The sequence below is a fragment of the Lepus europaeus genome, chromosome 5, assembly GCF_033115175.1.
Source record: "Lepus europaeus isolate LE1 chromosome 5, mLepTim1.pri, whole genome shotgun sequence".
Lineage (NCBI taxonomy): Eukaryota > Metazoa > Chordata > Mammalia > Lagomorpha > Leporidae > Lepus > Lepus europaeus.
Window position 1 is genome coordinate 71,021,172 of NC_084831.1, and position 20,642 is coordinate 71,041,813.

At 41.1% G+C, this 20,642-nt stretch overlaps 1 protein-coding gene across 1 annotated transcript; it reads right to left on the minus strand.

Moving 5' to 3' along the window:
• Positions 1–880: 880 nt before the first annotated feature.
• Positions 881–1,693, minus strand: LOC133760817 (ubiquitin-conjugating enzyme E2 K-like). Its single transcript, XM_062193408.1, has one exon. It carries the CDS (start codon positions 1,656–1,658, stop codon positions 1,056–1,058), a length of 603 nt encoding a protein of 200 aa, XP_062049392.1. The 5' UTR covers positions 1,659–1,693; the 3' UTR covers positions 881–1,055.
• Positions 1,694–20,642: the final 18,949 nt, after the last annotated feature.

Genomic DNA, 20,642 nt, shown 5'->3' on the forward strand with positions numbered 1-20,642 from the left:
GGGGCCCTTCTGAGTGTAGAGTCCCATGCATCTGCACAACTTGCATGCCCATGAAACTGGTTCAGCTGAGAGCCTAAATGTTTTTTCCCCTTAGATAACATCACTCAAAAGGATTATTTAAATGATCAACCTGGATGAAATTTAAACCGTATTGAGCATAAAGTTGATTTGTCTTCCATTATCTGGTGAATGGGAGCATGCAAATTTATGGACAGTCAAGACATTACTGAGTTGAGTGTGGGTTAAATTTATGGTCCTGCTTTAATGACATCATTTTCTCCCTCTTATACGAGAAGTGCCTGATGATAGAGAGGTGAAGGGGTTCTTCAGGTGAAGTGGAGTGAATTGGGTGGTGAAATTGAGATTTAAATCAGAATACAATTCCAGAACAGAGTTGTTTCCACTTTTCTCAAATGAAATAATATCAAGGTTAAAAATAAATTTGAAAGATATGAACTTCAGAGTGACAATTCTTTTAAAATATGCTTGTTTTCTTTTTTTTTTTTCCTCTCAGATTCACAAACAGGTTTTAATTGGCTCACACAACCAAAAAAAATTTAAAAAATAGCCAACAACTTTAAGGCAAATTGGGAGACTTCACAAAAAATCCTTATTTCTGGCATCTTTTGAAATATCTGAAGATCTGCACACTGTTCCTGAATTGCCCATAGTGACACAAGCTGCTTGTCCTGTATCTCTTTGCTTTAGACAGTGCATGTTTTTCTCCAGTGTGCCATGGCTCCCACCAATAGCTGAAGTCTTGAGAAACACTTTGGCGCTATAGACATTTGGGATTGTAGTTTTAGAAGATTGCTCAATGATTGCCACAATAAACAGACAAAAACTCTACTTCTCCATATTTTTTTTTCTTTTTGACGTTTAATTAGCTTTATTTACAGAGCAGGGATTTTTTTTTTTCAGTCTCCAATGGTGCCTAGATAACATCATTAGGCAAGAATGCCAGTTTAAAAGAAATCTATGCAGAATCCTAAAAATAGCGATGCCGGAGCTCCCGGAGAGGAGGCCGCCTGACTGGGTCTGCAGCTCGCCAGGCCTCAGTTACTCAGGAGCAGCTCCGTTGCCGTCTCTACATCCCATGATTTTGAAGACAAGGCCACAATTACCGCGTTCCTATCAAAGCCCATAGCACATAGGTTTTCTATTTTTTTGGTGTATTCTGGACTAGACACTGGTGCTCCAGCATACACGTGCGCCCACAGCCGAGCTGTCTGTTTGAACATTTCAGGATTTTGTTTGTACTGATTTGCTACTACTGCATCTTGTGGGTCATCTGATTCTGCAGCTGCCAATAGTGCTTGCAATGACAACAATACTGTGCGGAGAGTCATTGCTGCTGCCCATTGATCTTTCAGGATATCCAAACAAATAGCCCCTGTGACGGAACTAATATTAGGATGCCATATTTTAGTGATAAACCGGACCTTAGGGGGATTAAATGGGTATGTTTCTGGTATTTTTATCTCTAGTTGATATCTTCCTCCTTCATATGGTGTGTCTGGAGGTCCTGCTATTTCTCCTCTTAATTCTGTAAAATTCTTATCTACAAGATCTACTTTAATTTGATTTTTGCTCGTCTCCTCACTCTTCAGCACCTCCTTGAACTCCCGCTTGATTCGCTGCACCGCGATGTTGGCCATGTCTCCGCCCGCAGCTGATTCGTACCCGCCTCCTCCGCCACACAGAGATACATTGATCTAAAATATGCTAGTTTTCTCAAGCCCATAGATTCCTATTTTTAATAGGAATGATACTGCCCCAGAGAGGGCATGTTGAGCTATTTTGGGTTGCTTTTGGTAGTCTGAAGGAAGTCAGAGGCACTCCATGGCTGCTAGAAAGCTGCCATCTGCATACAAAGGAGAGTTGTTTGGTATTCTGCACAACCTGAAGGCCTGACAAGCCACTCAGGTATGTGGAAATTGTTTGAGTCTAGAACCTAATTACATTTTATATGTAAACCTACAATAATTTTTGCATGGTTTATATATATATATTTAATTATTTTTTAAAATTTTATTTAATGAACATAAATTTCCATTTTTTAATTATTATTATTTTTTAAATTTTATTGCATGGTTTTAAAATACACTGAATTTTTTTAGCCCATTTGTAATTTTTTGGAAGAGTATATTTGATTCATTGGAAGTTTGCCACCAGTCATTCCCTCTTTTGGAAAACCACATTTCCCAAGCATCATGCTGCTTTTAATATTCAAATCACCAATAAACATGCATAAGTCAGTTTGAATTTGTAGAAATCAAATTTGCACTGATTTGATGTGTAGATTTATTGACTATTTAACTGTCTTCTGATATAGCTGTTAATGAGTCTATTGGCATGCACAATACTCATATTTTGTTATAAATTTCAGTTTTCATTTCTCCTTTGTATTGTAGTCAGGGTACTATACTGTTTTGTTAAAAAATTATATGTGGGAGCCGGTGCTGTGGCATAGTGGGTAAAGCCACCGCCTGCAGTGCTGGCATCATATATGGGCACCAGTTCTAGTCCCAGCTGCTCCTCTTCTGATCTTGATTTCTGCTATGGCCTAGAAAAGCAGCAGATGTCTCAAGTTCTTGGGCCCCTGCATCCATGTGAGAGACCCAGAAAAAGCCCATGGGTCCTGGCTTCAGATCAACCCAGCTCTGGCTTTTGCAGCCTTTTGGGGAGTAAACCAGCGGATGAAAGATCTCTCTATATATATATTTCTCTCTTTGCAATACTCTGTAACATTGCACTTCAAATAAATAAGTAAATCTCTCTCTGTAACACTGAATTTCAAATAAATAAATAAATCTTAAAAAAAGTAAAAAAAAATTTATATGTGTAGGCAAGTAAAAATTGTTTTTTTGAATTCCACTTTAGGACAGCAAGAAGAGCACTGGAAAATATTTTCTATACAAAAGGATGAGGTCAGAGACATGAACATTTGGAATTGGTAAAAAACAGATTTGTTTTGCAAGAAAGCCCTGGAGTCATTTATTTTTCCTGGAGGACTTATTGGGCTATTGATATGGTGAGACTAGGCAGGCAACTAGTCAGCCCTAAGTGACCTGGAAACCTTAAATACCTGCAATACACTGTTTCTCTACCTGTCAGTCAAAAATACTCACCTTCCCAGAATGTCCCTGTGTCTCATGTGGGTCCCAGAAGGGGAGATGCCGTGAATGTATGGTTATTAAACTCCATATGGAGGTGCCGTAAAATTCCCAGATGGCATCACAGATGCTAAGGCACCACCCTCTACCTCAAAAAACAAGCTGAGAATGAGGGAGAGCTCTCTTTTCATCACAAACATGGTAGGGGGTATTATTCAGGCCCTTTGCCCCCTTTGGACAGCCCACTGGCCCACTCACCATGGGTGTTTCTCACACTCTCCTGTGTATGTATGCTTTCTCTCTCACTGTTAAATATTCCTGTTCCTACTTGATATATTACAACACCTCCACTTAGAGGTAAGAACCTGAAATGAAAATTAATATGCTCAGGCCCACATCACTATGAGGGCAATATTCATGTTCTTGACATGAGAGTTATTAAATCTTTCAAGGGATGATGTTCTGTGTGTTAGGAGTCAGGATGGCTGGCCTAATTTACCCAAGGAATTGGGTTTTTCAGGTGCACTCATTTTTAACTTTTTTGAACTTAGTGATTTTTGTCCTTCAGTTTGAACAAACCTCTCCTTTTTCATTTGAAGGAACAAGCTTGGCATAAAAAGAGAGGAAAACTCCTTTGAATTGGGGTTATTTTGTTCCTTTTGGGGAAAATATCACTTGGAAGGTAAAATAAGAACTGTACTAGACATTCATATTGAGACTGGAAAGGCTCCCTGTTGCTAGTTGTGAAGTAGCACCTTGACAGTAGGGACTCCATTTTGGAGCACTTAAGACTCCATTCTGGGAAAGCACCCCCCCCCCCCCGAGACTCTGGTCTGAAACTATGATCTAAAACAGTAGAACAATAGCAGTCCACTACATCACACTTGGCAGAGCATAGAAACCCCCTCGCATAATTGTTCAAGCTTGAAAGTAAAAAGGTTGCACCTGAGTTAATGATAAAAATGTAATTCGTCTATGTCCTACATATAATTAAAACCAATACCTGGATTAATGTCAGGATTATAAGATTGTAACTGGTATTGTCAAGATTATAATTGATACTAGTTTCCCATAGGTTTTAGGTCAGCTTGACCCCGGTAACCATGTATTCCCCCCTGTTCCTAGCAACCATGAATTCCCCTCCTGATTTTGTGGTTTTTGCCTTTATAAACCCTGTTGCTTTAGGCTTCAGGGTCGAGAGTTCTTTAGGGCATGAGCCCACTCTCCACCACCGGCAAATAAAGGACCATCAAATTTTATCAATGTATGGAGCTCCTTTGTTCATACTCGCTCAGGTACAACAGTTGCCCTGAGGAGTCCGGAATCATGAGGGTGCTGGGCCCAAGGTCTGATCTGTGGAGTGTCCTGCAGGGCCACATTCCTTACGTGACCCTGGGTTTCTGCCCTTTTTGTGGAAGGGATGTGTGCAGCCTCTTACTAACAATGTTATTCTTGCCAATCATGTAAGGAGTTGCTGAGAAGAGGGTTAAAAACCAGTATTTTGTTTTGGGTTTGAATCGTATCTTCCAAACAGGGGACTGGTCCCACCTTAGAAGGGCTGCTTTGATAAATTTTATTCTAGACACTTGGGATCATTCCATGAAGTGACTGTCATTAGTGAAAAACCTTCCTTTCCCTCTTTTGGACCCTCTCGGTTTCGGATCCTCCCGGCTTTAGCACCAGTGGCTCTTTGAGCCCTTGAATGCTGCACCATGGACTTGCTTCTCAGTCTGCCCAGCCTCTGGTCTGGATGACTCATCAATCAGCATGGGGGGAAGGGAGACAGGAAAGTGCATGTGCACCTTTTATTATTTATTTATTTGGAAGACAGAGTTGCAGAGAGGGGGAGATCTTCCACCCACTGATTCACTCTCCAAATGATCACAACGCTGGCTGAAACCAGGAGCCAGGACTTCATCCCGGTCTCCCATGTGGATGCAGGGGCCCAAGTACTTGGGCCATCTTCTGCTACAGGGAGCTGGATTGGAAGTGGAGCAGCCAAGTCTTGAATGGGTGCCCACAGGGCATGCTGGCCTTGCAAGTGGAGGCTTAACCTGCTAAGCCACGACACTGGCCCCAGTAACATTAATTTTATTGAAAAAAATTTATTGATTGAACACCTGTAGCATTCCAAACATTGTACTAAGGCCTGTGGACACACTGATGCTCAAGATGGAACATGTGGGGAGACAGACCATCAACAAATCTACAAAAGGTAAACATGATAAGCTCATGTATACATGATAAATTCGTGTATATAATTAACTTGGGAAAGAAAAGGTTTATTTTGGCTTACAGATTGGATGTTACAGTGCAGGTCAGGTGCCCTGTAGGCTGCTTTCTGTGGAAGCTGTTCACGTGGGTCCCTGGGAACAATCACATGGTGAGTCAGGAAGGCATGGGAGAAAACTAGGCTGAACTTGAAATCAAATAAAAATCAACACTCTGAGGGCATGTCACAAATGATCTACCTCTCAGACACATGACTGGGTCAAGTCTCCAACCCTAATCCATTTACCATTAACATTAAGGCATCAGCGATTAAACATCTGCTTGACTTTTAGAGAGACAAGTACTATTCAACCCATAACAAGCATAAAATCAAATCTGTGTGAATATAGTGACTGGAAAAAAGGGCTATTTCAGTTAGAAACGTCAGAGAAGGTCTAATAACCCTTGGACTGAAAGATGAGTATGAAGATATACAGAAAAACCTGAAGGCACAGTGAGTAACATACAGAGAAAAGCCCCACAGAAATATGACTAGTCCGATTATCAGTTTTCTCTGGAGTGAGCTTTGACCGTGTGACTTTCAAGGAAGTCATCCACTTAATCTAAGCCGTAGGATTCATAGGCACCATTTTTCATAATTTTTTGGTTAGAACCTAGAAAGCTGGGAAGAACCCTGCTGCCATTATCACCAAAAAAGAGGTGGCGATGGTGGTTGTGGAGAAGGCGGAGGAGGAGGAGGAGAAGGAGGAGGAGAAGGAGGAGGAGGAGGAGGGGGAGGAAGAATCTACAAATCACATTTCATCAGAAAGCTGAGGTTGCAACAAAATGGCTAGCTAATCCAAAATTTCAAGAAATACTGGTGTCTCCAAAGACAGACAGATGTAGGTGCTGTAGGATCTACAGTGGAAACGTCTTTTTTATTCCTGATGTTTTATAATTTTTTTCCTCTCCTTTTTTTTTCCTTGATCAGCCTGGCTAGGAATTTTACCAATATTATGTTCTGTTCTAAGTGTCAGGATTTTTTTTAAAAAAGATTTATTTTTTATTTATTTATTTTTTAAAGATTTATTTATTTATTTGAAAGTCAGAGTTACACAGAGAGAGGAGAGGCAGAGAGAATGAGAGAGAGAGAGAGAGAGAGAGGTCTGTCATCCGATGGTTCACTCCCCAGATGGCTGCAATGGCCGGAGCTGAGCTGATCTGAAGCCGGGAGCCAGGAGCCTCTTCTGGGTCTCCCACATGGGTGTGGGGCCCAAGGACTTGGACCATCTTCTACTGCTTTCCCAGGCCATAGCAGAGAGCTGGATCAGAAGTGGAGCAGCCAGGTCTCAAACTGGTGCCCATATGGGATACTGGCACTTCAGGCCAGGGTGTTAACCCACTGTGCCACAGCACCAGCCCCTATTTCTTTTTATTTGAAGGCAGAGCAACAAAGAGAAAGGGAAGGAGGTAGGGAAGGAAGGAGAGAGAAGGAGAGGAAGAGGAAGAGACAATATGAGATTGAGATCTTCCATCTTCATCTTTTGATTCCCTTCTCAAATGCTGGCAAAAGCCAGATCTGGGCCAGACTGGAACCAGGAACCAGGAACTCCATCCTGATTTCCCACATGGGTGTAGGAGCCCAAGTACTTGGGCCATCTTCCTTTACTTTCCTAGGCATATTAGCAAGGAGGGTGAATCAGAAGTGAAGTAGCCAGGATTTAAACCAACACTCTAACAAGGGATGCTCATGTCACATTACCTGCTGGGCCACAACTCTGGCTCCCTAAGAGTCAGCTTTTCATTTTCTTGATTTTTAAAATTGATTTTCTGTCCTCAATTTTATTGATTTCTGTTCATACCCTTCTTCTTCTCTTTTTTCTGTTTGGTTTGGGATTCTTTTAGTTAAAACTTTTTTCCTAGTTTCTTAAGGTAGGGGCTTTGATGATTAATCTGAGAATTTTCTATTTTATAAAAGTACTTATTTATTTATTTGAGAAATACTACCTATTTGTCCATGACTTCAAATATTTATCCCCATGCCAAATTTCTCTTCCGCCTTATGTCTAAAAGTGAGCTCCTGTTTTTCCTTCATAATTCTATTCTACTCCCAACATTCTCAGTTAATGGCCCCTTCATTTTTCTAGTTGGTCAAGCTAAAACTTCAGAGGCAAACTTAACTTCTTTTAAACTCTACATCCAACCCATGAGCAAATCCTGCTGGCTCTACTTTCAAAATGTTTCCAGGATTTGACCCTTACTAAACATTTTCACTGCTACCATTCTGATGCAAAACACCATCATCTTCCCTGTGAGCTATTGTGATAACATCCAGACTGGTCTTTCTGTGTTTAGGCTAGCCACATATGGTCTACTCTCTACACAGCAGAATGATCATTTCAAAACTGAAGTAATATGTGGCACTACACTGTTAAAAATTCTTCCAAGTGTCCATATTTTACTCAGAGTAAAAGCTAAAGACCTCACAATGCCTACATGGTCTTGCATCATGTGGACCCTTGTAACTTCTCTGGCCTCACCACCAACTGCCTTTCCTTTTGCACACTCCGCTTCAGCCATATTAGCTTGTATGGTCTGAATGCGTCCCCCAAAAATGGTTATGTTGGAAACTTAATCTCCAATGCAACAGTGCTGGGGAGGTGGGGCCTAATGGGTAGTGTTTAACATTTACAACCAGCACAGCCAGGAGTATATAAGAATTCCAGTTTGCATCCTTCCCATCTCTTGGTGTTTGCTTTTTTAATTAAAATGTTTTATTTTAGAGAGAGACACACACACACACAGAGGGGAGAGAGAGAGAGAGGAAGAGAGAGAGAGAGAGAGAGAGAGAGAGAGAGAGAGAGAAAGAAAGAAAGAGGTAGAGAGAGAGAAAGGGAGAGTGAGATCAAGTGATTTCCCAGCCACTGATTCATTCCCCAAATGCCTGCAATGGACAGGGCTGAATCCAGGAGCTGGGAACTAAACCCAGGTCTCCCACATGGAAGGGACAAAACTACTTAAGCCATTGCCCTATTGCCCTCCAGGGTGAGCATTAGCAGGAAGCTAGAATGGAGAGTAGAGCTGAGACTTGAACCCAGACACTCTGATATGTGATGCAAGTGTCCCAAGAAGTGATGTTGGGCAGACCTCCAAAAAACCCAGGGATCATGGGGCCGGTGCTATGGTGCAGCAGGTTAAAGCCCTGGCCTGCAGTGCCAGCATCCCATATGGGCGCCAGTTTGAGGGTCCTGGCTGCTCCTTTTCCTATCCAGCTCCCTGCTAACCTGCCTGGAAAAGCAGCAAAGGATGGCCCAAATCCTTGGGTCCCTGCACCCATGTGGGAGACCTGGAAGAAGCTCCTGGCTCCTGGCTTGGGATCATCTTAGCTCTGGCCATTGTGGCCATTTGAGGAGTGAACCAGCAGATGGAAGACCTCTTTCTCTCTGTTGTTCCCTCTTTCTGTAACTCTTTCAAATAAATAAAATAAATCTTAAAAAAAAAAAAAAAAAACAGGCATGAGACTGCCGAAAGCTCCTGTGAATTCTCTTGAAATATTTGGGCCATCTTCTCTTGCTTTCCCAGTGCATTAGCAGGAAACTGGATAGAAGTAGAGCTACTGGGACTGGCACTCAGATATGGGATGCCAGCATTGAAAGCAGTTGTTTAACCTGCTGTGCCACAATGCTGGATCCCATAATTAATTTGTAAAATACATCAAACCTCAGCTCTAGAGTAGGTATAGAACCAGTTAAAAAAGTCACATGGCTGGGGTAGGTGTTTGGTGCGGTGGTTAACACGCCACTTGGAATGCCTGCATCCCATATTGGAGTGCCTGGGTTCAAATCTTAACTCCACTTTTTATCCCAATTTCCTATTGTACGCCCTGGTAGGTAGCTAGGGATGACTCAAGCAATTGAGGCCCTGCCACCCATTTGGGAGACCTGTGATGAGCTCCCAACTTTGGTCTTGTCGAGCCCTGGCTGTTGTGTGCATTTGGGGATTGAATCAGTGGATGGGGGGAATCTGTCTGTCTGGCTGTCTTTCAACAACTCAGTCAGTTGTTATCAGAATTATAAAGATTTTATTAAATAAGCTGTTTTATATGAGGAAAATGAATCAAGATTTGATTTAAATAGGATCTATTTTGTTTATTTTTATTTTATTTTTAAAAGTTTTTAAAATTTATTTGAAAGACAGAGAGTGGTAGAGGCAGAGAGAGAGAGAGAGAGTCTTCCATCTGCTGCTTTACTCCCAAAATAGCTGCACTGTCTGGATCTGTTCGAACTTATCTGAAGTTAGGAGTCAGGAGTTTCTTTCGGGTCTCCCACATGGGTGCAGGGACCCAAGCTCTTTGGGCCATCCTTTGCTGCTTTCCCAGGTGCATTAGCAGCTGCTGGATCAGAAGTATAACAGCCAGGGTTTGAACTGGCACTCATAGGGATGCTGGCATCCCAGGTGGCGGCTTTACCCTCTATGCCACAGTGTGGAAACTCATTGAGCACTACTAGAAAGTGATGGCTTGTTTAGAATCAATCGCAATGTCATGGCAAAGGTGTGTTTGAGGATGGTGTTATTTTTTCCCTCTGGAAGGAGACTTGGTAAATATGTATGGATATTACACATTTTGATGCATTTAGCAAATATCTTTAAGCTCCTAATAACTTCTAGAGAATGTGACAGACCTTGGATAAACAATGCTGAACAAAATAGCATGTTCCTAGCCTCATGGAGCTAATGTAGGAGAGAGTTAAACTAATAAACACACAGAAATATACTCTTATAATTTATATGTTAACATTCCAGCTTTTCCTTAGACATCATGTAAATTTTGTCTGTACTATTATCTGTCATGAGATCAAGGAAATAGTTAAATACTTTCTCTAGGTAAGTATTCAAAAGATTATCTGAAAGTGAAAATGGTTTCTCTGATTAATCTTGTGTAGTCATCTGATTGTAGGAGAACATTTTGTGTTGCACAGTTATTTGCATGCTAGTCACTTCTGGCCTGGGTTATTTTATATTCACAGTAACTAATGAGACAATTTGTGTGCTTGAAAAAGCAGGGTGGGAATAAATGATTACAATTGTGTAACTAACTCTTGGTTCCTGGGTAGTGTTCATTTTGCTCAATAGCATTATGCTTTTTTTAAAAAAAGAGATTATTATATACAAAGGCCTGATTTTCCTAATTATTTTGAATATTTCTATGATTCATTAAAATGTTGAATTAAAATCATTCAACTAATGTTATGATATTTGCATTGTTATATCTACTTTAATTATTATCAAACTGCTTTGACTAATGGATTTCTTTTCCTTTTTCTTCATGCCTACCCTTTGGTTAGTCTTGGTGCCTTCTATTATTATTTTATTTTATTTTTTTAACTTTTATTTAATGAATATAAATTTCCAGTGTACAGCTTATGGATTACAATGGCTTCCCCCTCCCATAACTTCCCTCCCACACACAACCCTCCCCTCTCCCACTCCCTCTCCCCTTCCATTCACGTCAAGATTCATTTTCAATTCTCTTTATATACAGAAGATCAATTTAGTATAAAGATTTCAACCGTTTGCACCCACATAGAAACACAAAGTGAAACATACTGTTTGAGTACTAGTTATAGCATTAAATCAAAATGTACAGCACATTAAGGACAGAGATCCCACATGAGGAGCAAGTGCACAGTGGCTCCTGTTGTTGACCCAACAAATTGACACTCTAGTTTATGGCGCCAGTAACCACCCTAGGCTCTTGTCATGAGTTGCCAAGGCTATGGAAGCCTTCCAAGTTTGCCGACTCTGATCATATTTAGACAAGGTCATAAAAGACAGGGTGAGGATAGTAACCAATGATCCTAAGAGTGGCATTTACCAGGTTTGAACAATTATACAGCATTAAGTGGGGAAGAGGACCATCAGTACACACAGGTTGGGAGTAGAGCCATTGGTGGTAGAGTAGAGGTTATGATTACGAAGGAATGAGGCCCAAGTGCACTAGACAGGGCCTAGAACAAAGGACAGAGTCATTATTAGAGGAGCTAAGAAAGGTGCTGTCTAAGCAACAATTAAGTTTTCTGATTGAGAGACAAATAGAACCTGACAGAAGGGGCTTGATAATAATCTGTTGGGCTTTAGGCCTTGTAAGTTAAGAGGCCCAGACCTATCTATCTCTTCACATGGGGTATATCCTAAGGGAGGTGTGAACCTCCTAGGGGAAGGCACTCTGTTGACTTTCATTACTTGGCTGGCCTGGGAGGAGAGCTGGCCAGGTAAAGGCAGGTGGCATCTCTAACAAGAAATTTACAGTTCTGCCTGTAATGTTGCTGACCCTACTTGACCATCCCCTCAGCTGCAGTGGTCACTTTGGAAGTTGGGCTGAGTGAAGGGCTTTTCAGCTTAGAGCCAATAAGATCTGTGGCTCTGACCTGGGCATCCTTCGACTCCAGGGCAGGTCCATTGGTGCCTTCTGTTTTGAAGGTGTTTTTCATTCTTTGAAGAGTTTTCATTTGATATACTTCGTAAAGCCCAGTTTTAAGACAACTGTAGTATGGCTTAGAGGTTTAGGGGAAGTAGTGCTGGCCTCGGTACAGGAGTCAGACAGACCTGGGTATGAATCCCAGCTCCACTCTTACTTAGCTATGGCATCTTTGGTTAATTATGTAAATGGTGAGTCTTAGTTTTCTCATCTGTGAAATGGAGATAATAATATCTTCATAGGGTTGGCAGGATTAAATGAGATTGCATACAGAAAGCACAGCATGGTGCCTACCACTTGGTGGGTGCTCAGCTGTGTATGTGCTGTTTGGCAGATCAAGTCATACTTCTTAGGATTCTATTTTAGATAGTGGAAGTAGATTTGCATGAGTTATTCTTTCTTCCTTTACCTTGTCCCTTTGTGTCTAAGTACAATTTTTCCTTTGGGACAGAGGAAAGTGTTATTGGGTAGAGGGAGGCTGGCTGTGCCCAGGAGGGAGCAGCACAATGTCAGCGCACCCTCTTGAGCAGAAGGCTCTGTGTTTGGCGTGCGCAGCCTAGGCCAGTGGTTAAGCAAAATGTCCCAACCTTGTGGAAGAAAGTGTGGTTGAAGCTAAATTATAAGGTGTAATCAGGGTTAAAGCCAAGAATCCAGGCTAGTCATTCAAAAAAAACCACACATCAGGCACATTGCTAAGCCCTGAGTTCATCACAGTGGGGCACTGTGCCCCAGGGTCTTATGCTATAGAGAGGGAGTCCCATAATTATAGCACATTGTGGTAAGTGCTAGCCAGGGAGAGGATGCAGGGATCTGAGAGATTTAAAGGAGGGACAGCCATTTTCTATTTCTAGGAGAGGGATGGGGACAGAGAGTTTAATAAAGCCACACCTGAGCAGAGAATGGAACAAGAAGTGTAACAAGTGGTAACAAATAGGAAGGTCATTTGTGGGTCCAGTGGAGGGTGGGTTTTGAAGCACTCTTGTTTTTGGTGCTTTGGGGGCAAGGAGCAAAGCAAACAAGGTAATGAGGTTGATTCTGAGAGTACCTGTGGGATGCTCTCTGGAGGTCCAGCATTGCTTAGAGAACAGAGACATTGGGGACTGAAATGGTGACCTTGTTTATTGACTTGCAGCAGGAATTACTTGCATGACTTTAGTGACCTGAAATAGTTCATATGTAACTTCTGTTGATGCTCTCCTGAGAGCAGGATAAGGTTTGCTTACAGAGTTATCAAAATTCCTGCTGATTCTACGGAATGGGAGGAATGGCAGTGGACAATTTCACTTCTTGCTCTGGAAAATTTAGTGGACTGGTGTATTTGGGGACACTTTGGAAACCTGGCTAACTATTTTAAATTTTAATAGCTAGTCTTCTCACTAGAGATTTTTAAAAGTATGTGTGTGTGTCTGTGTGTGTGTGTCTGAGTGAGTAAGCGAGAGGTACTCAGAGTCAATTGGTTTATCTTGTTTCCTTGACTGGCAATGCCTGGCTGTACAGATGTAATGTGAATGGGCAGTCCAGATGTTGATGCACAAGAGGGTGCATAACTCGTGTGTGGGAGCTGGGAGATTACTCATTAATTCAGTTTTGGTACTTGTCATGCTATTCATCTTTTCTTTTAAATTTGTTCTTAGGAGACCCATCTGTGTGATTGTCTGGAGGATGACACAGCTGAGAGACTAACGATATTTACTAATACGAGAGATATTTGCCAGGTCGATTTCCTAGTCAGGATTCACTTGAGAATAAGCAGGAACACCAACTTGTGTCTACATTATGATTTTAGAATAATTTCATTCCAAAATTTTCTCAAGCAGCAAAATTCTGAGAAAGTGACCCTTTATATAGGAAATTACTTCTATTGTTCTTACATTTCTGCATTCCTTGATTTTAATAGACACAGTTAAGTCTATAAAATATGGAAGTAACTTGCAAAGTAAGGCAGTAGGTATTTAGGAATTGAATTATTAAAATCTGTAAATGTAATTTAAAAGCCATCAGGGGATTTAAAGCTCACTGTTTGAGTATATTTTTCCTTTCGACTGTTGTGCAGAGATTTTTTTAAACTTTTATTTAATGAATATAATTTCCAAAGTACAGTTTATGGATTACAATGGCTTCCCCCCCCGACCCATAACTTCCCTCCCACCCCCTGCTCTCTCTCCCCTTCCATTCACATCAAGATTCATTTCCAATTCTTTTTATATACAGAAGATCAATTTAGTATGTATTAAGTAAAGATTTCAACAGTTTGCACCCACACAGAAACACAAAGTGTAAAATACTGTTTGAGTACTTAGTTATAGCATTAAATCACAATGTACAGCACATTAAGGACAGAGATCTTACATGAGGCGTAAGTGCACAGTGACTCCTGTTGTTGACTTAACAATTGACACTCTTTTTTTATGGCATCAGTAATCACCCTAAGCTCTTGTCATGAGCTGCCAAGGCTATGGAAGCCTTTTGAGTTCGCAAACTCCGACCTTATTTAGACAAGGCCATAGTCAAAGTGGAAGTTATCTCCTCCCTTCAGAGAAAGGTACCTCCTTCTTTGATGACCTGTTCTTTCCACTGGGATCTCATTCACAGAGATATTTCATTTAGGTCATTTTTTTTTTTTTTGCCAGAGTGTCTTGGCTTTCCATGCCTGAAAAACTGTCATGGGCTTTTCAGCCAGATCTGAATGCCTTAAGAGCTGATTATGAGGCCAGAGTGCTGTTTAGGACATCTGCCATTCTATGAGTCTGCTGTGTATCCCACTTCCCATGTTGGATCGTTCTCTCCCTTTTTTTAAATTTTTTTTTAATTTTTGACAGGCAGAGTGGACAGTGAGAGAGAGAGAGACAGAGAGAAAGGTCTTCCTTTGCCGTTGGTTCACCCTCTAATGGCCGCCGCGGTAGCGCGCTGCGGCCGGCGCACCGCGCTGTTCCGATGGCAGGAGCCAGGTGCTTATCCTGGTCTCCCATGGGGTGCAGGGCCCAAACACTTGGGCCATCCTCCACTGCACTCCCTGGCCACAGAAGAGAGCTGGCCTGAAAGAGGGGCAACCGGGACAGGATCGGTGCCCCGACCGGGACTAGAACCGTTCTCTCCCTTTTTGATTCTATCAGTTAGTATTAGCAGACACTAGTCTTGTTTGTGTGATCCCTTTGATTCTTAGACCTATCAGTGTGATCAATTGTGAACTGAAATTGATCACTTGGACTAGTGAGATGGCATTGGTACATGCCACCTTGATGGGATTGTATTGGAATCCCCTGGCACATTTCTAACTCCACCATTTGGGGCAAGTCTGATTGAGCATGTCCCAAATTGTACATCTCCTCCCTCTCTTATTCCCACTCTTTTTTTCTTTTTTAAAAACTTTTATTTAATAAATATAAATTTCGAAAGTACAACTTTTGGATTGTAGCGGTTTTTCCCTCCATAACCACCCTTCCACCTGCAAACCATCCCATCTCCTACTCCCTCTTCCATGCCATTCTTCATCAGGATTCATTTTTAATTATCTTTATGTACAGAAGATCAACTCTATGCTAAGTAAAGATTTCAACAGTTTGCACCCACACAGAAACACAAAGTGTAAAGTACTGTTTGAGTACTAGTTTTACCATTAATTCACATAGTACAACACATTAAGGACAGAGATCCTACATGGGGAGTAAGTGCACAGTGACTCCTGTTGTTGACTTAACAATTGACACTCTTGTTTATGGCGTCAGTAATCACCAGATGCTCTTGTCATGAGTTGCCAAGGCTATGGAAGCCTCTTGAATTCACAAACTCCGACCTTATTTAGACAAGGTCATAGTCAAAGTGGAAGTTCTCTCTTCCATTCATAGAAAGGTGCCTTCTTCTTTGATGGCCTGTTCTTTCCACTGGGATCTCATGCACAGAAATCTTTCATTTAGGTCTTTTTTTTTTTTTTTTGCCACAGTGTCCAGTGTCTTGGCTTTCCATGCCTGTAAAACTCTCATGGGATTTTTAGCCAGATATGAATGCCTTAAGGGCTGAATCTGAGGCCAGAGTGCTGTTTAAGACATCTGCCATTCTATGAGTCTGCTGTGTATCCCACTTCCCATGTTCCGGTGCCGTCTAACTAGTTAAAATGATCAGTTTCAGTTCATAATTGATCATAATGATAGGATTAAGTGTCAAAGGAATCACATAAACAAGACCAGTTTCTGCTAATAATAATTGACAGAATTAATAAGAAGAGAATGATCCAACATGGCATCGGTACATGCTAGCTTAATGAGATTTGGAGTCCCATGGTACGTTTCTAGCTTTACCATTAGGGGTAAGTCTGAGTGAGTGTGTGCCGAACTGTACATCTCCTCCCTCTCTTACTCCCACTCTTTTTTTTTTTAAACAGGGATCAATTTTCATTTAAATTTAAGCACCTAAGAAAAATTGTGTGTTAAAGAGTTCAACCAATGTTATTAAGCAGAAGAAGAAAATACTAAAAAGAATAAAATAGTAATCTATTCCTCGACAGTCAGGACAAGGGCTGATCAATTCATGGTTTCTCATAGTGTCAGTTTCACATCTACAGGTTCAGGAGCTGTTTCTTAAAAGAAGTTAAGAGTTAGCAGACGAGGACTTCAAGGATCTTTGCTGTAATATCTCTAAAAAAAGTTATTTACTTAAGAAGGAGAGGAAAAAGGTGGAAAGAAAGGGAGTGGGGGAGGGAAGAGGTGAGGGAGAGAGAGAGTCTTTCATTAGCTAGTTTATTCCTCAAATGCCCACAACAGCTGGTGCTGGGCCAGGACAAAGCCAGGAGCCTAGAGCTTAATCCAGTTTTTCCATGTGGCTGTCAGGAACCCAACTACTTGAGCCATCACTTCTGCCTCTTTAGCAGGAAGCTGGAGTCAAGAGCTAGAGCTCCCTGCTGAACCGAGGCACACTGATATGGGAAACAGACATCTTAACCACTAGGCCAGCTTACTTCTATGATTCACTTACTAGGACTTGCTAGAAGTTTCCACCCAGTGTATTTATTTACCACAGATGCATGGAGTTCCTCTGGATTTAATGATCAGGAGGTGGCAGAGTGGAGTGCATCCAAGCTTGGACCTCCTGCAGAGACTTCACTAGCTCTGGCCCCACTCAACACTAGCAGACTCATGGCTAGTCAGTAAATGGGTCCAAGCCGAGCATGTGTTATCCAGTGCTTCCAATACCCATACAATGCTCAATGCCTTTCCAGGGCTTCTCCTCCATTCTCCTAGTGGCAGTTTATGAGAACTCCCATTCCGTCATGTCCTTATCTTACTCGCTGTTATTCCGCTTAATGTTTACTAATCTGTTGGGTGCAGAAAAAAATTCTAATTGTGTTATAGAGGAATTTTGCTTACTACTAATGAGATTGAACATCTTTTAAAATATTTATTGACATTTTTTGTTTTCTCTTGTTTGGAACATCTGTATGAATTATACTCATATTTGTATTGAACTATTTATCTCTTATTGCCATTTAAAATGCTATTTATATTTTGGGTAGAATCTTCATTTACCTACTTTCCTTTGGCTATAAAAAAGAAAATAGTGAGCTTATAGTGAAGAGACTCTGTTGTCAAGGGGTCTTCCTTGAGTTTCCTGCCTGTGATTTCCCTTCTACATTTTCTTTTCCTTTCTGAGGACATTTGTGAAATTCCTCTGAGGCTTTGTCACCTCACCTGTCATCTCATGTATTGTCTGCGGAGTGGCAGTAGGGGTAGGTGCTGGTGAGAGGAACATGTGGCAGAGAAAACACATCTCGATTCATGGAATCTTTCTATTTCTTTTCATCTAGTCATCATTTCAAATATGGCCTTGAAATTCTGTCCCTGCCTTTGAATGCTGCCAGTTTTTCCACACTTATTTGATGTTCATTTTAGTAGGATCTGTTTTCTAGCTTTTAAAAAAATGGCTTCACAAAACAATCCAGTTAAGGAATGGGCAAAGGGCTTGAATGGTCATTTTTTAAGAGAGGAAATTCAAATGGATAATAGGATCTCTAGGCATCAGGGAAATGCAAATAAAAACCATAATGAGTTTTCACCTCACCCAGTCAGAATGGCTATCATACAGAAATCAACAAACAGTAAATGCTGGTGAAGATATGGAGAATGTAACCTGATCTACTATTGGTAAGAATAGAAACTATTACAGCCATTGTGGAAGACAATATGGAGATACCTCAGAAAGCTAAAAATAGATATACCATATGATTCAGCAATCCCACTCCTGGGAATTTACCCAAGGGAAATGAAATCAGCATTAGAAAGAATTATTTGTACCCCCATATTTATTGCAGCTCAGTTCACAATAGCTAAGATATCGAATCAACCCACATGGACATTAATTGATGACTGGATAAATAAATTATGGTATATATATATACACTATGGAATACTACTCAACAGTAAAAAAATAAGATGCAATCCTGTCTTTTGCAACAAAATTATATGTAACTGATAACCATTATACTTAGTGAAATAAGCAAGTCCCAAAATGACTGGTTATTCCCTGATCCAAAATTGTAATGTGTAGGAGTGAAATTGACATTTTGAGCTTCAGCACTTGTTCACAGCCTTTGTCTCAACTGTTAAGGAGCAGTGATTTTTTCTTCTTAGTATTTGTTGAACTCTTTTTTTTTAGTGCAGGGATAACCTTATGAATGTAGAATAAACTGAAAGTAGATCACTGTAAAAATTAAGAGAGGGACTAGGAGAGAAAGGAGTAGGAAGGGTAGGAATGTGGGCAGGGGAGGGTAGAGTGGGAAGTATTACTGTGTTCCTAAATTTGTATATATGAAATACATGAAATTTGCTTACCTTAAATAAAATAAAATATTTTAAAAATTTAAAAAATGGCTTCAGTTTTTTCAATTCTTTGAGAAATTGTTGACAATGGTCATTCAGGAAGTCCACACTTGAATAAGTGAATTATTTACTGGCTGCTTTTATTAAGAAGAGCATTTCTGATTTGGTATATCAGAGGCGTGGCTGTTTTTGAATTTTTAAATTAATTAATTCAAAAGGCAGAGAGACACACATATACATACATCTATCATATACATATATATCATATACATATATATCATATACATATATACATCTATCATATACATATATACACATATGTATACACATATATATAAATATTTAGAGAGAGAGAGAGAGAATCTTCCATATGTTGGTTCATTTCCTAAATGTTCACAACATCTGGGGCTAGGCTAGGCTAAATCCAGTAGCTAGGAACCAGGTGCTCAATTTGGGTCTCTCAGTTGGATAGTAGGGACCCAAGTACTCAAGCTACCACCTGGTGCCTTCCAGGGTTTGCATTATTAGGGAACTGAATTGGAAGCAGAGCCGGAACTGAAACTCAAACTTCCACCTGATACATTCTGATGCTAACCCATCTTCTTTCATGGAAATATCTGGCATTGCTTTTTTTTTTTTTTTATTAAATCATTTGAGAGAGAGAAAGAAAGAGAGTAAGAGCAAGTTAGCTCTTTTGTCCACTGGTTCACTCTCCAAGTTTCTTCAAAGGCCAGGACTGCTCCATGCCAAAACTGGGGTTGGGAACTCAATTCATTTCTCACAGGTAGGTGACAGGGGCTCAAATGCTTGAGCTACCACCCCTGTCTGTCAAGGTCAGCATCAGCAGGAAGCTGAAGTCGGCAGCTGGGACTTGAACCCAGACTGGGCATCCCAACTGGCATCTTAAGTGCTACAAAAATTGCCCTTCCCTAGGACTACTTTTAAAAACTGAGCTACAGGGGCAGGTGCTGTGGTGTAGCAGGTTAACACCCTGGCCTGAAGCGCCAGCATCCCATATGGACGCCAGTTCTAGTCCTGGCTGCTCCTCTTCCAATCCAGCTCTCTGCTATGGCCTGGGAAAGCAGTAGAAGATGGCCCAAGACTTTGGGCCCCTGCACCCACAAGGGAGACCTGGAAGAAGCTCCTGGCTTTGAATCAGCACAGTTCCAGCTGTTGTGGCCATCTGGGGAGTGAACCAGCAGATGGAAGACCTCTCTCTCTGTCTCTACCTCTCTCTGTAACTCTGTTGTTCAAATAAATAAAATAAATATTTTAAAAACATTGCCCTACATGTTGATTTTAAGTTGATTTCCTCAGGTTAATAATATTGGGAATAAGAGGTTATTTTTACATTTTTTTTTTTTTTGACAGGCAGAGTGGACAGTGAGAGAGAGACAGAGAGAAAGGTCTTCCTTTTGCCGTTGGTTCACTCTCCAATGGCTGCCGCGGTAGCGTGCTGCGGCCGGCGCACCGCGCTGTTCCAATGGCAGGAGCCAGGTGCTTATCCTGGTCTCCCATGGGGTGCAGGGCCCAAGCACTTGGGCCATCCTCCACTGCACTCCCTGGCCACAGCAGAGAGCTGGCCTGGAAGAGGGGCAACCGGGACAGGATCGGTGCCCCGACCGGGACTAGAACCCGGTGTGCCGGCGCCGCTCAGCGGAGGATTAGCCTGTTGAGCCACGGCGCCGGCCGTTATTTTTACCTTTGGCTCTACATTTCTTCTTCTTCTTCTTCTTCTTCTTCTGGTCATTAACTTTTAAAAATTTTATTTATATAAAGGGAACAAATTTCATGTATTTCATATTTACAGTTTTAAGAGCATAATGATGCTTCCCACTCTACCCTCCCTTACCCCCACCCTCCTACCTCCTTCTTTTCTTATTTTTCTTTTAATTTTTACAATGACTTACTTTCAATTTACTTTATAATCACAAACTTAACTCTGCACTAAAAAGGGAATTAGACAAGTAGTAAGTAGAAAAAGCACTGTTCCTCAAAAGTATAGACAAGTGCTATAAACAATAATCA

What these genes read in the sequence shown, in the direction of transcription:
- LOC133760817 (XM_062193408.1), bottom strand. Translation starts at nt 1,658, where the DNA reads ATGGCCAACATCGCGGTGCAGCGAATCAAGCGGGAGTTCAAGGAGGTG.